The 14,831-nt window shown below is 48.7% G+C and overlaps 1 protein-coding gene and 1 long non-coding RNA gene across 6 annotated transcripts in view; both read right to left on the minus strand.

Annotated features, from left to right (window-relative positions):
- Window positions 1-2,504: 2,504 nt before the first annotated feature.
- LOC106857483 (opioid-binding protein/cell adhesion molecule homolog) overlaps window positions 2,505-14,831 on the minus strand; it is a 291,834-nt gene continuing 279,507 nt past the window's right edge. For all 4 annotated transcript variants that reach the window (XM_014883595.2, XM_088178005.1, XM_014883594.2 and 1 more), the window contains one exon: window positions 2,505-5,396. In XM_014883595.2, the coding sequence (XP_014739081.1) occupies window positions 5,296-5,396 (101 nt within the window). In that variant the 3' untranslated portion in view covers window positions 2,505-5,295. The remainder of the gene's footprint in view (window positions 5,397-14,831) is intronic.
- On the minus strand, window positions 5,406-14,822 carry LOC148221345 (uncharacterized). 2 transcript variants are annotated; one of them, XR_015808211.1, is made up of 3 exons: window positions 14,446-14,822; window positions 12,297-12,369; window positions 5,406-6,119 (listed from the first exon to the last, which is right to left on the minus strand). It is a non-coding gene; the product is annotated as an uncharacterized LOC148221345 (long non-coding RNA). The 2 variants fall into 2 exon arrangements; XR_015808212.1 differs by having other exon boundaries at window positions 5,406-11,003.

A 14,831-nucleotide genomic window follows, 5' to 3' on the forward strand; every position in this document is an offset into this window, starting at 1 on the left:
TGCTGTCACAGGTAAGGCTTTGGTGTGTAGTGTGAGGTACAGCTGTGCCTTATTTCCCTGCTCAGGACCCCACTCAGTGCCCCGAAGCTCACTGTGTGGCTCTCCAGCACAGCTGCACAGCGTTGCAGGGGATGCTTATGGAGCAGATGAAGCCAGTCCTGTGAGGGAAGGAGGGACAGAGTGATGTGAGGTGAGTGCAGGGAACAGGGTCCCCCATGCAATGCTGCATACAGGTGAAGCACAGCAAGATTGTTTGCGTGTAGGTGCATTTTGCTGTCCCTGGAGCCTTGTCTTGGTCAGTGTCTTGGTTTTTGGTGACGCTGGAAGGTTGTTCAGTGAGTTTGGTCTTCAGCCTCAACTGTAGCCTCCAGGGTGCTGGTTTCTTCAGGTCACCTGAGACTTTTACAGGATCAGAAGTTGGTTGCTATTGGTGGTGTGACAGTTTTGTGTGAGTGTTTTTTATTTCTTGACTCTGTGATGTAACCCAAGAGATGAGCACGGAGAAGAGGCATGGGAAGGTGTTGCTTTGAGCTGTGACATGCAGTGTCCAAGTGATACCAAGGTGGGGTAAGGGCAGAACCATGCTCAGGCTTTGTGCACATCCTAAGTAAGAGACAGGGTGTGGGGACAGGACAGCTGGGCATAGGAACAGGGCCAGGATGGCAGAGGAGATGGTGTTGGTCTTTATGCAGGTGTTGCAACTCCCAGGTTGGAGCAGCCAACCACAGTAGAGCAAACCTGGTAGGAGGGGCAATGCCTGGATGCTTGGGGGTAATGGGGAGGGATCCAGAGATAGGTATGGAGGTAACAGGGCTCTCTCCCTCACCTCCTCTCTGTAATTGTAACTTTTTTGGTGTTCTAGGTGAGAGATCAAGGAGTGTTCAGTGCCAAAGTAGCAGACAAAGAGGAAGTTAAAGAGAGAGAGGCAGCTCAATGGATGCATTTATGTAATAATTTATTGACATAGGTAAGGGTGTCTTTTGATGCTGGGGAGGGATGGATGTCATGGTCTGAAATATGCCCTCCCTCCCCCTGGATGTAGCAGATGAGGTCTTTGTCCTTAGGCACAGGTTGGGTGTTGCTGAGGGCCATGGAGAAACGTCCCTCTCAAGCCAGGAAAGGGAGATGGAGAGTATCCCATGGCCAGAGAGGGGCTGCATCACCTCCCCGTGCTCTGGGATGGGGACAGTGCAGAGGAGGCATCAGGATGTGCCATGAGCAGAAGTGTTTGGGCATCTGTAGTTACTCACTCCAGTGGAGGCAGGTCCAGCACTGGGTATCCAGCAGAACTGGCATGGGAAGATGGAAGCATTAGGGAGGCTTGGACTCTGGTGGGATTCCCCAGGGGCCACATGCAAGGGGTGAGTGATGCTTTGTGGCACCTGTATTACATCAAATCAGCCCTGGCTCCCTGATGGGTTGGGGTTTTTGGAAGAGGCTCAAAGCAGAGTCTCCCATGGAGGTCACCAGTGCTTGATTGAGGTGACATTGAGGAAAGTGGGGAGGTGACACATCCCTCCCAGATCCCTTCCCTCAGGAGGTTGTTGGGTTTTGGGAAGCACTTACCTTTCTGCTGGGGTCACTCGAGGGGGACAGCAGAGATGTCCCTGATGTGCAAGGTCACAGCAGCTCATAGCAGTGCTGGGATGGAGCTGTTTGCTTGTTGTGGGGTTCAGGGAAAAACACTTGGGACTGAGCTTTCATTCCCACGTTGGGGAAGACGAAGGGAGGTCTCAAAGTGAGGAAGACCCTGATGGGTCTGTCACAGTCCCACTGTCCTGGCAGCAACTCTCACATTAGAGGAGCTTGTTGAATGTTTCTTCCTGATTGATGGTGTGGAAAGGTGAGGCATCCCCTGGAAGTGGAGGTCACAGTCTGCTGTGAGATTACAGCCATGTCAGGGAGACACTGAGGGTCACGACTCTTCTGCTCCTGGTCCTCAAGGTTTTTGTCATTTGATGAAGACATTTGGTCTGTGTCACACACTGCCAGATCACGATAGGACCAAACCTTGGGAGTGCACTGTCTGCAGAGGCATCCTGGGGGCACGTTTAGTTGTCAGAGTGAGCATTGTTGCAAGATGATGGAGGAGATGCTGGGAATGGCTCAGTCGTGGAAAAGAGCGACCTGATCATGCTGCTTCCACTGCACACAGGTGAGTGATGAGAGCAAAGACAGTCCTTACCCTGCAGGGACTCCATCAACAGGTGCATGTTCATCGGTGGACAGAGGTGGGCAGGACCTGGGACTCACTGGTGGATTGCCAGGGGAGATGCATGGATGGGGTGAAGGATGGCCCAAACAGCATCAGGCCCCAGTTGTGGGGCTTGGAGCATCACTGTCACAGGGGACGATCAAAAGAGGGTCCAGCCAAGTGCTGGGTGAGACCCCAGAGTGGCAGAGGTCCCAGGCACTCAGGAGCCCTCCCAGCTCAGCTCAGCAGGTGCCCAGCACCGCGTCCCTTCCCTGGAGTGTGCGGGACCCGTGAAGCAAAGCCCCGAAGGTACAAAGTTCGCCAAACTTTATTGATACACTGCACAATCACAACCATCTCTTATTCTTGCCGAATTAGAAAAGGTTACAACTACAATGTAACATGCACAAATCTCAGGTAGTATAGCCACCCTTGGAATACAATGATCGACAGAAACTCAAGACCGGCCGTCACGGCCGTCAGCAGGAGAGACCCGAGAGCCACACTGCCCCTGCCCTGGGCACCCGGCCACCCCCCCCGGGCATCCAAACACGGAGAGCAGTGGTCACAAATGGGTCTGCCACCCGGCAGAGCCGCGGCAGGGCCGGCCTCAGACAGCCAACACGTTCCTCACAATGGCACGTTACATGGCACGAGAAAGTCGAATGCCGTCCCGGCAGGGTACAGGGGAGCCCACCCGACCCAGGGACAAGGATGGGATGGGGGCAGCCCTGGCACCAGACCCGCCAGCCTCAGTGTGCGTCGTGGCATCTCGTGGCCGCCACTCTCTGATTTTCCACGGCCCCTGGCCCTGTGACTGCAGCATTTCTGCTGTGGGGACGGACAAATTTGGGGCCGACCAAGGAAAGGGCACGGGGTGACAGCGGGGGACTGTTGTGGGACAGTGCAGACCAGTAAAGGCATCAGGGCAAGGTGTCTCCTGCACCCACGGTATTTTTGGAGCAGGCAGGTGGGGAAGGATGTGCGTGTTGCCGTGCTGGCTGAAGACAGTGCCATCCCCACGCAATAAACATGCCCAGGGCCATGGGATAGGACCCAGATCGCTGACAGTGCCACCTTTCTTGGATGCCAGTGGAGAAGCAGAGCAGCACCACAGGGACCGCAGGACGCGGACTCACCCAGTCAGTGCCGGATCCCCGTCCACCAGGTAAGCCAGCGCCTCAGGCCAGCACCAGGGCAGCCCCTGCCTGGGGCCAGGTGCTTTTTGTCAATCAGCCATGGTACATGTTGAACATCCAGGATAAGGGGCCAGAAGCACCCACTGAAATTTTGGAGCAAGTCCTGGGCAGCTCACTGAGAACAGGGATGAGGAGGGGCACGGCTGCGTAGAGGGCAGGGTGGTGGCCCATCATGGCCTCTGGCTCAGGGTTGTTTTTTCCATCTTGTGTGCTGAGGGCTGGCACACCAGCTTCCTTCCAGCCACAGAAAGCAGGTTTGGGCAGCAGCAGAGTTTGCATGGGGAAGACAGCATGTGCGTGGCTGTTGTTCTTAAGTCATCTCACTTATGGAGGAAGAAGGAAGGGACAAGGCACGGGGAGGTGCTGGGCAGGACAGGGGACACTCTGTGTGCTTGCTCAGTGCCTTGCTGTAGTCGAGTCTCCCTGTTGCAGCAATAGGGTCTGGTGCCACGTGTGACTTTTCAGGAGCAGGATGGGAGTGTCCATCCCCAGACTGTGGCCCTAAAGCATTCCTGGGTGGCCATGGAGTGACAAGAAGGCTCAGGGCTGCCACAATGTACCAGGCAAGGGGGTCCATGGTGCAGGAGGCTATCAGGAGCACAATTCCATATGTGGGGAGATGACATGGCTACTGCCACCATGGGTGGCAGCTCCCAGGGTGGCTGGAAGAAGCAGAGAGAGCAGAGTCTGGGTGTGTCTGTTTTGGTGTCGCAGGCAAGTTGCAGCAGGGAGCATTGGAGCCATCCTTGTCCCTGCTATGCCAGCACAGCAAATCAACAGAGCCCAGGCCTCCTCCACAGGGTCAGACACATCAGACTTTCCTCAGGCAGGGGCACGTGATGGGCATGAGACAAGGCAGAGTGAGGACATTGCAGCTCAGGGCCCTCAGAGGGGCACAGATACAGATGGTCACGAGTGTCAGAGCCATAGCAAAAGCCAGTGTCAGCTGGTGTTTTGATCTGTTGTTGAGAGCCTCTGCCCCACGCTGGTGATGCTGTGCTTTTGATGTGCAGGTTGGAAAGTGCTTGGAAAACAGGCCCAGAGAAACCTCCCCAAAAAGTGCTGGCAGAGCATAAAGGTGAGAGCCATGGGACAGCCCCTGCCGTCAGGGGGGCAGCAGCAGAGTGGGCAGGGATCTGGAGCAAGGAGTGAGGGCCTGGCTGTCCAATGCAGCAAGAAGGTTCTAGTCTCTAGGAGGGCTGGTACAGTCCCCAGGGCTCACATTCCTGTGAGAGCAGCCTCGTGTCCTCAGGAAAGTGAGGGGGTTTTAGTGGGAAGCACAGGGGTACGATGTCAACTGAAGAAAGAGTAGTGGGAAGTGCGTGACCCTGGAAGGACAGCTGGTTGTGTTAGGTGACCCTGTCCCAAAGGGCCAGAGAGCATCCTGTCAGGAGCAGAGGCAGGTGATGGATGGGGGGCTGGCCACATCGGGGTGCTTAGGGAGGAGCTTTGGCGATGAGAACTGACATTCAGGACCAAGAGGGCTGAAGGCAGAGCCGGGAGGCTTCAGCCTTGGGGTCTTTTTGGGCATAGGCGGCTTAGTGAGACGACGAGACGGACATCCCGGTGAAGGCTCTGGGTGGCACTCACCCCCACGGGCTCCGAGCCCCCAGCCTTGGAGATGAGGCAGCCACAGGGGACACCGTCCGTGCCGGGCCACATCCCCGGGGCGATGGTGGCGGGTGGCAGTCTGGTGGCACGTGGTGGGGTCTGTACAGCGTAACCGGCGGCGAGAACGATCCCGGCACGTGGGAGACGGGGCCATCCTCGGACGCTCGGCACGGCCGCCCGTCCTCCGGTGCATCGCCCGTCCGATGGAGAGGAGTCCCCGGGCGGCGCGGCGGCCGAGCCCGCGGCGCTCTGGAGGTGCGGCGAGGCCTCCCGGGACCCTCCGCTCCCTTATCAAAAGTCGAGGAGGAGGCGAGCAAGGAGGGTGGCCCAGAGGCAGAGGCCAGCAGCCACCCGGGACGCCGCATTGCCGCCGTCGTGCACCGCGCCGGGCCCTGCATGGAGGAGAGAAGAGACAAAGGAGAGCATTAGGGCTATAAAGGGAACCCACCTCCCTGTTTTCCCTGCAGTTCCCCTTCACATCCCACCCCTAAGCTGACTTAAGTTTTGTGTTCCCTCTTGGAGGGGTGGTGGGTTCGTCCGTCATTTGGAGAGCACTGTCAGTGTTGAGGAGGAGGTGAGGAGGTTTGCACAGAGCTTGAGGAGCACTTAGGGGAGGCACAGTTCTTGTCTGAGGAGGAGGAGGAGCCCAGCCCCACCATGCTTGGAATTGCCCTCCTTGGAGAGTCCTGATGCAAACAACCATGTGAGAGCACTGGGAGCAGAGACCTTGGGGCTCCAGAGCAGCACAACTCGTGATTGGTAACAAGGGATCGTCAGCTCTGGAAATGGCATTGTCCAGATGTGGATTCTCAGGTATGCAGGAGCATTTTGGGGTCACTGGGGGGTTCTTGGCTGGCAGATCAGGCAAGGAGGAGGCTGGTCATCTGGGTACACCGCTGGAGTGGAGATTTGTTGCTTTTTTAAATCTCAGAGCTGTTATTTGGGCTGCAGGGCACACAGGGGGCCAGTGAGGATGGGATGAGGCAGCTGGGCAGAGTGAGGGAAGCAGAAGCAGCCACCACATGCTGCCACAGGGCCATGGGTCTGTCCACACTCCCTATGGCCATGGAGAGGCATTTGGGGAAGTCACAGCTCTGAGTCCCAGTACTGGTGTTCTGAAAGGGAAGAAATAGAGAAACAAATGCTCAGCTGTCATAGCATCAAAACTCAGGGCATGGATGAAGTGTGAAGTTAATGAGATTCTTATGAATTTGTGGATATGCTCTCAGGCCTGCAGTCACCTGGAATGGGTTCACCATAGAATCCCAGAATGGTTTGTGTTGGAAGGGATCTTAAAAACCATCTTGTTCCACCCACTGCCATGGGCTGGGACACCTTCCATTATCTCAGGTTGCTTCAAGTCCTGTCCAACCTGGCCTGGGACACTTCCAGGGATGGAGCAGCCCCAGCTTCTCTGGGCACCCTGTGCCAGGGCCTCACCACTCTCAAAGTGAATATTTTTTTCTCAGTATCTAATCTAAACTTATCCTCTTTCAGCTTAAATCCATTCCCCCTTGTCCATGCCCTTATCAAAAGTGCTTCCCCAGCTCTCCTGTAGCCCCTTCCAACCCAAATCATTCTGTGATTCTATGAAATCATATCTAGTTACAATAATTTTCTCAGGATGGTGTTATTCCTTGTCTTTTTATCTACTGATTTTTGCGAACATTTATCTTAATTCAGGAAGAGGCAAAGGAGAGTGTGAGATGTTAAATCCAAGCACTGCCAGAAGGTGAAGGAAATGATGGGAAGATTGAGTGATGAGCAAGAAGCTGTGTCATGCCCATGCTCAAACAAAATTGATTGTAAGAGCACATGATCATCCAAGAGGGGTAGAACTGCTATGCCATAATCAGACATTTCCTTGCTGAATAGACCTTGTGATATGAAAGTTGGAAGCCCACATTTATTAGGGGCAGGTAGAATGGAAAGGGCTTCTTAGCTTGGTTTCCCTCAGACCTGTTACTGCTCCCTCTTCTCTGGTTTTGACCCCTCAAACCAATGGCAGCAGCTCAGCACATCATCCAAAACCAGAAAAATAGTGAAAGTTTCTTCAGATTTAATACAAAATGTTGATTAGCCTTAAACTTTAATGTATTTACATCTGTCCAAACACTGCTAAATTGGTGCCTCTCTCTAGCATCTCTATAGATGTGGATTTTAATGTGTGACTAATTCTTATCACTATTTTCTAGTTCACAGTTCTGCACTGGTTATTGGCTTTGATTTAATGACACTTTTAGAAATTTCATAATCTATCCTAAAGCAATTGCATTGTGGTTGAGTTGGAGAGTTCCCAGATAGATAAGTCACCTAATACAGAGAGGAAATAAAACTGAAAATGCTGGGCCATTACTAGAAAAAGATATTTTCTCTAAAATTTATTCTTTATTCTTTTCTGTGGAAGAATGTATTCTGGTATCAGACAGCTTGGCCTTGTAAAGATAGTAAAGATACTCGATAGAAGAGACAAGAATAAAGATACAGGGACAAAATAAAGTGGTAATTAGATATGATCACAAAATCAGGGCAGATGGTTCATTTCATCACAGGCTGCCTGTGACTCCTGTGTGTTCTCTGAACTGTCACTCTCTATGGGAAAAGAGAGTGGGGACTGGGACAAGGAGAGACCTGAACTGAGGCTCCCTAGCCCTGTCATCCCAGCAAATATTTTGGCTCTGCTTTGTTCAAACTCCAGTGCTTGAGCATTGAGGTGTGAGTGCACCTGGACTCTGGCTGCCCCTACTCAGCTTATTTATTATTGCAGTTATTAATTATTGCTTGCTTTTAGTTTTCTTCCTCTTGATTTATTTTGTCTCCACTTTTCTGGCTATTTCCTTCCTTCTCCATGAGGCAACCTTAGATTTTTTGAGACTTTGATTTGAGTACAGATGACAAGGTTGGGATTTGGTTTCTCTCCTAAGATCTTGAATACAAAGGTCAGAAGGAATCAGTGGGTCTGTGGTGAATGGGTTTTCTTAGCCTGTGTTGGAGGCACTCTCAACTCCAATGTGAGCCATGGGAATGGGACAAATGTCTACAGAGCTAAGGAATCCCTCCATATTCACAAAAAAAATAGCTCTTCCTTTCTTTTCCTGCCTTCTTTCTGTCCAGGACAGAAGTCCCATGCCTCCCACTTCCAATTTGTTGCAACGTTCACCCTTGTCCAGGTGAGATAGACACATGGAGATGGAAAATTTAGAATGTGTCTCTTGGTGCTTTTCATTTTCAGGAGAAATGGGAAGGGAATGTGCCCATGCTCAGGGTGCAGCTGGAACCATTCTTTCCTAGAGGGCTCAAGAAAAGACAGCAGTTCCTCTCTGCTTCTCATGGTCTGTAACAGCAGCTAATAGGTGAAAGTCTGTCCAATTGTTCATGTCTGAGGACAGAAATAACTGAAGGAAGTCTGGGGAACCTGCTGGGGGGAAGCCTGTCCAGTGTCTGAGAACAAAGGCATCTAGAGTAAGTCCTGGCAACCTCCCCAGGATGAGATTTTTCCTGATATTTTCCCTCAGGTAACTGCATGGTCCTTCAAGCCTGTCCCTGCTCATTGAAGGGGGTTGAACTAAATGACCTTTAAAAGGTCCCTTCCAATTCAAATGATGATTCTAAGAAGATCCAACAGGGATGTTGTGACTGAACAGCTGCCCAGCACAGAGCAAGAAAGAAAAAGTGGTGGCTTCTTGCACACAAAAAGAAGACACAAGCTGAGCAAGATCTAAGGCTTGCCACAAACACTGACCCTGGAACAGTATGGTAATGTGAGCAGTGACTGTAGGTAAGCATTTTATAGCATAGTGCAAAATATGGATTATTTATAGCATCTAATGGTAAAGTCAGCAATTGGCTTTTCATGGAATAGTTAAGAGAAAACACAGAGTAAGTAACAAACACAGGAAGACAACTGCACATGTGAAATATAGGGACCAAGTGGAAATAGAAGTGTGAAAAAAACACATGTATGGTAGGTAGAGAAGATAATATGTGAAGGCAAAGTAACCCCACAGGATAACAGGGAATGTGCTGGGAAAAACCCTACAAAACAAAACAACTCAGTGAAGAAGAGGGAGTTGTCCTTCATCCCTTCACAAGAAGATGGAGAAGAAGAGAACACTGATAATACTGAGGAAAAAGAAGATATCCCACTTCAGCTCTGACTTCATCCACCAAGACATGAAGGAAGCTCTTCCCCCTCACCTCCAAAGCTGCCCTGGCACAACCTCTGTCTCCCCATAAAAGTGCTCCCCTTTAGGACTCACAGCTAATTTAGGCCAAGTTTATGAAAGACTAATTATTTACCTGTGTATTGATGATGGTTAAAGCCTAACTCTGGGTGATGTGTTATGTTAATGATTGTCTAATAAAGCCTGGCTTAAGGTTTCAAGTTGTGTTGGTGTCTTTGAGACATCTCACCAGATCTCAGCTGCAGAAGGTAAGGTTGGTATGGACAGAGGGACACAGACATGGAGCTGGAGAGCTTCACTCTGCTCCAGATCCTTGAGCTCTACATCTTCTCCCACCAACACTGAGTGTAGGAGGAGCTCATGTGCAGACAGGCCAAGAGGTGCAGGTGCTCACAGGACATTAACAGGAGGGAATTTGGAGGCACAGCCAGGGCCAGTGAGCCTGTCATGAGCAACTCGTGGTGACAAGGGAACTCAAAGTCACCAAGCAAGGTGGGATGAGGGTGGGACTGACACGACACTGGCACCATGGCAGGCAGGACACAGCAATGGCACACAGGGGTTCCTTGGTGTGAAATGGAACAGAAGGAGTCATGACAGGGACACAAACTCAAGTTCAAGCTCTGGTGTCACTGCTGGAGTTGGTGACCTCAAATACTGGAACAAGGGAAATGGTTGAACTCAGGGGAGCCCAGCGTGGTCCCCAGAGATGGAATGTGACCTCAAATAGTCCCATGTTAATTGGCTGAACTCAAGTAACCCCAATGACCTATAGTAACCCCAAATATGAACTGGTTGACCTCAAGTAACCCCTCAGTGACCTGTAGTAACCCCAATGACCTGTAGTAACCCCAAATATGAACTGGTTGACCTCAAATAGTGACCTAAAGTAACCTCAAAGTGCTCTGCACAGAACAAGTTTGACCTCTAGTAACCCCAATGACCTCTAGTAACCCCAATGACCTCTAGTAACCCCAAATATTAGCTAGTCGACCTCAAATAACCTCAAAGTGTTCTGCTCTAGTAACCCATATAATCTACAGTAACTCCAGATGCTAATTGAGCGAGCCTAAGTAACCCAATGATCCAAAGTAACCATAAAATACTCTACAGAAAGTGAGTTTGTCCCAGTTAACCCCAAATGCTATTTAATTGATCAAATAACCCAAATTAACCCCAAGAATTGGGCCTTTCTAGCTCTCTTGGAGCCCCTTTAGGCACTGAAGGGACTCTAAAGTCTCCCCAGAGCCTTCTCTCTTTCAGGGGAACAGTCCCAGCTCTGCCAGCCTGGCTCCATAGGACAGTTGCCATTTCCTGAGGGGTGTTTGGAGCAGAAGATGCTGAGGGGAGGATGGCTCAGCCCAGAGTCACGAGGCCCCCAGCACCAGTCACCTGATGGACACCTGCCCTGATCCCACCCAAGACATCCACACAGCATAATCCACTCAATTAACAGGAAAAAAAAAATCATTTTATTGTTGACCAGAGAGAATGGAAGCCTTTGTAATTCCCCACCCAACAGTGTTCTGTCCCCTCCACTGCTTCCAGCTGGGCTGGCTGTGGCACCATGGCACAGCAGCGTGTGACCACCAGTTCCTGAAGCAAAATAAAGCTGGGGATTGCAGCTCCCCAGACTCTTTGGCAGCAACTTTGGAGCTTACATATCTCAGATTTTTTTTGTGGAGTATTAATAATGGCAGGTGGCAACTTGAAGAATGATGAAATGAGGTGTGAGCTGCTCCCTTGACCCGAAAAGCAGTGCTGGTGGCAGACACAAAAGAGCATTTGGACAGATTCACCTGCCCTTCGAAGTTCCTGTAATGCACAAAAATAGATGTGGGGTAATTACTTTTTCTTCTGTACAAAAGACTTGGTTCAGATTTATACTCCCTGAATACAGCACTGCCTCCTTCTCCTCTCCTTACTAATTTCCACTCCTAATATCGCCTGGGTTTGTCAGATTACTGGTTTGTGTGCACAAATAAACACAGAAAATAACTGCAATCACAGACACTCCACAGCAATAGGTAAACAGGGCAAGGATGCTATTTCTTAGCCTTTTTTTTCTTTTTTTGCATATGTTTAGCATTAATTCTCTTTTTACAAAATTCAAATATTTGTAGTGAGGCTCTAGCACAGGTGCTCAGAGAAGCTGTGGCTGTCCCTGGATCCCTGAAAGTGTCCAAGACCAGGCTGGACAGGGCTTGGAACACCCTGGGATAGTGGAAGGTGTCCCTGCCCACAGCAGGGGGTGGAACTGGATGAGTTTTAAGGTCCCTTCCAGCCCAAATCATTCTGTGATTCTACGACTTGTTTTAAGTGTTTTAAGTCAAGCAGTCTTTAAATATTGAATCAGAGCTCTTATTCTTAAAGACATAATTGCTTTCCCTTGCTTTTATGTATTTAGTCTGAAGCTGCTGATTCTTAAGAGAGTGCACAATAAAGCATGAAAAGATTTTATCTCTCCATAGAATAATTGGTTTAAATCACATCTAACACTTGGTATTTTAGCTTATATTCAGTTAACTCACCCAATCATCAATCACGGAGATTACATACTAGAAATGAGACCCTGAACATTGGAAAAATGCAGATGGCATCTTTTATAAAACATCTACATCTCTCTTTATTCCAATAGCTCTTCAATGGAAAGGTTTCATTTTCAAATGAAAGGTCCCAGAGCTCCCAGTTTGGAATGGGGGCTTGGGAGAATTCCCCATGGTGACTGAGGGACACGTTGCACTTGAAAGAGATGTAAAGATCTAAGTTTGGGTGATTTTTTTCCCCCCCTATCTCCATATATAAATAGCAAGTACAAAATACAACGTGCTCATCGAAAAGTGAGTCCAGACAAGACATTTTTAAATAAAAGAATTAGCAGATTTCCAACCACTTGTGCTCCCCTCCCCTTTGGCAAAGGCTGGTTGAGACTGTCCAAGAAACACCACACACATACACAAATAGAAGCTCTCCACAGAGCCCATCTTTTCCACTCTCCCCTGTGTTTCCAAGAAGCTACAGTTTTGACTGACAAGCTGTTGAATTTCACAACATGTTCGCAAAATGAAAAAAAAAAAGCGCAATCCTTGAGGAGAGATGGAATCCCACCTGCTTAAATTCCTTTTTGAGCTCACTCCATGGCTTGCTCCTCTCTGCTCCAGAGTGTTTCACTCAATACACACTTGAAAGATGGGGGAAAATAGAATGTGAATGTTTGCCTTTTTTCTCCATTAAAAGTTACAAAATTAAAATAGCTTTAGGTACCCTGAGAGTTCACACAGCAATATCCAAAGGATGTGCCAATATCCTTTCAAAGACAAATTTAAGCTTCAGTGTTGGAGCAGGTAAATACCCACATGAAAACAAATGGAACATTTTAAGTTTTAACTTTTCCTTCCTAAGATTTTTTCTTGCAGTCTCACTAGTAAATATTTTCCTAATCTTCTTTATATAAACCAAGAATTAGAGGAATATTAGTATTCCACTGAACAGACCATTACTAACAGGAGTTGCTACAAAGCAGGGAAAATTTAACTCAGCCACAGGGTTGGGTTCCTACCTCTCACTTCTTATGGATGATTTTTAATATTCCTGTTTTGCCATTTATGGAATCACCTCTAATGTACTTCAGCCTGCTGGACGTGTTTGGGGGATTAATTTATTAAAAGAAGGTGAAAATTTGTTTTCTCTGCATGTTGGCATCAATTAATAACCGGTGTGAGAGGATTGCTGTGTTGTCACGGGAGGAGTGTGTAAAGAGCAACACTAACTGCTGAGAGAAGGAAAAATGCCTGAAAACAGATGCTGTCAAATAAAAGATAACCACGAGATCACTTGGAACAAAACCAAAAATCCCCAATCCAGTCCTCTTCTGAGTAGAGGGAGTTACCTGCACTGCAACTTTTTCTTTAGTTTCAAGTAATGGAAAAAAGAGACTTAGCTGATGTTATTTTGTCTCACATTAGAGAAAGAGCAAGTGGAAGAGTGCCAGCAGGACAGGGAAACAGAAAACAAAATGGATATTGGGAAAACTGGATTGGAAACCTAATATGCTTATTTATGTACTAAACAGCATAAATATAATATTTACTATATAGTCATAGAATCATCAAGGTTGGAAGAGACCTTTAAGAGCATCAAATCCAACCATAATTCAGCACTGCCACTGTTCCTTATATATTCCTAAACCTTATATATAAAATATATATATATAATATATATATAAAATACCTCATACACATTGTAAGTTGTATGTTGTACTATATAAAAACTAATAATGTACACTAGATATTCTATAATTTATATACTATGAGTATAATACATAATATATAATAAAGAACAATATGCCTATATATAATAATATATGTCAACAAGACACTATTATTAAATATAATATATGAATAATACTTGTTTTTATATCTATGTAATATATTTTTGTTATTGATATATTATTATTAATAATATATACTACATTATATTTGAATTCTATTACATTATATATAGTCTCTTATACTGTACTGCATTATACTGGATATTGGGAAAAATTGCTTCACCAAAAAGGTAAAACACAAGCGAACAGACCAGAACAGTGGAGAGGGAACAAAACCCAGAGCTTTGACCCAAAGAGAAGAAATCAGGCCAGGGCAGAGGAGAACTGTTAGAATAGAAAGGCCTGGACCAGTCCCTACCCAAACACCACACACTGGCACTTATCAGACCCAAACACAACCCTGTAGAACACAACAGAACAGAGTGGAGCACGAAGCACCTGGATGGGTGAGCCAGCCCCACACCCGAAGCCAAAGATGCCCCTCCCACCACCCCAAATCACCAAGCACCCCCCAGGCCCCCACCACAGTGCCAAGCTTTGCTCCCACTGCCCACCCCGGTGCTGCCAAAGTCCAAGCTAGTGTGGAAACTCTTCTCCCTCCCAATATCTCCTTGAGCCTGCTACCTGACTTCCATCCTCTCCCTCCTGCTGGAGCCTGCTGGGGGAAGGCAGGCTCCTGCTGTACACCCTTGGATCGTGACAGCCCTCCAGGTTTGTCACAATGCCACAGGTACACACCACCTTCCTCAATGACAGCTGTCCCTGATGACACCATTGCTCAAACACCTTCCTGCCCTGGCCACCTGAATCACCCAGGCTGATGTCACCCATCCTGCTATTGCCAGTACAACGTGATCACTGCTGGCAGTCCTGCCAACAGCAAACAAGGGAAAAGCCCCACACCATGCACCCAGAGCGTGTTCTCACCTGTCCCAGGCTCCCTCCTCATCCCTGTGCTCCAGCAACACCAGGGCTCAGCTGACTGCTGGCCAACTGTGCAGTGCACCCAGTGTGGGGCTGATACAGATCTCATCCTCTGAGCATCCTCTGGCAGGAATTCTCTGCTCAGGGTTTGTGCTGTTTTCCACCTCGATGGACCAGGAACACCAAATACAGCCAGCTCTGCTCCACTGTTCCAGCACTGGCTGCCTGCCAGCCTCCTTCTCTTCATCCTCCTCCTCTTCATCCTCCTCCTCTTCATTGTGCTCTTCAAGCTCCTCTTCATCCTCCTCCTCCTCTCCAAATGCCTCCTCTTCGCTCTCCTTCTCTTATTCCTCCTTGTCACCTCACCTTACTGCAAGAAGCCGGCACCT

The sequence above is a fragment of the Sturnus vulgaris genome, chromosome 23 (genome assembly GCF_052056855.1).
Source record: "Sturnus vulgaris isolate bStuVul1 chromosome 23, bStuVul1.hap1, whole genome shotgun sequence".
Classification (NCBI taxonomy): Eukaryota; Metazoa; Chordata; class Aves; order Passeriformes; family Sturnidae; genus Sturnus; species Sturnus vulgaris.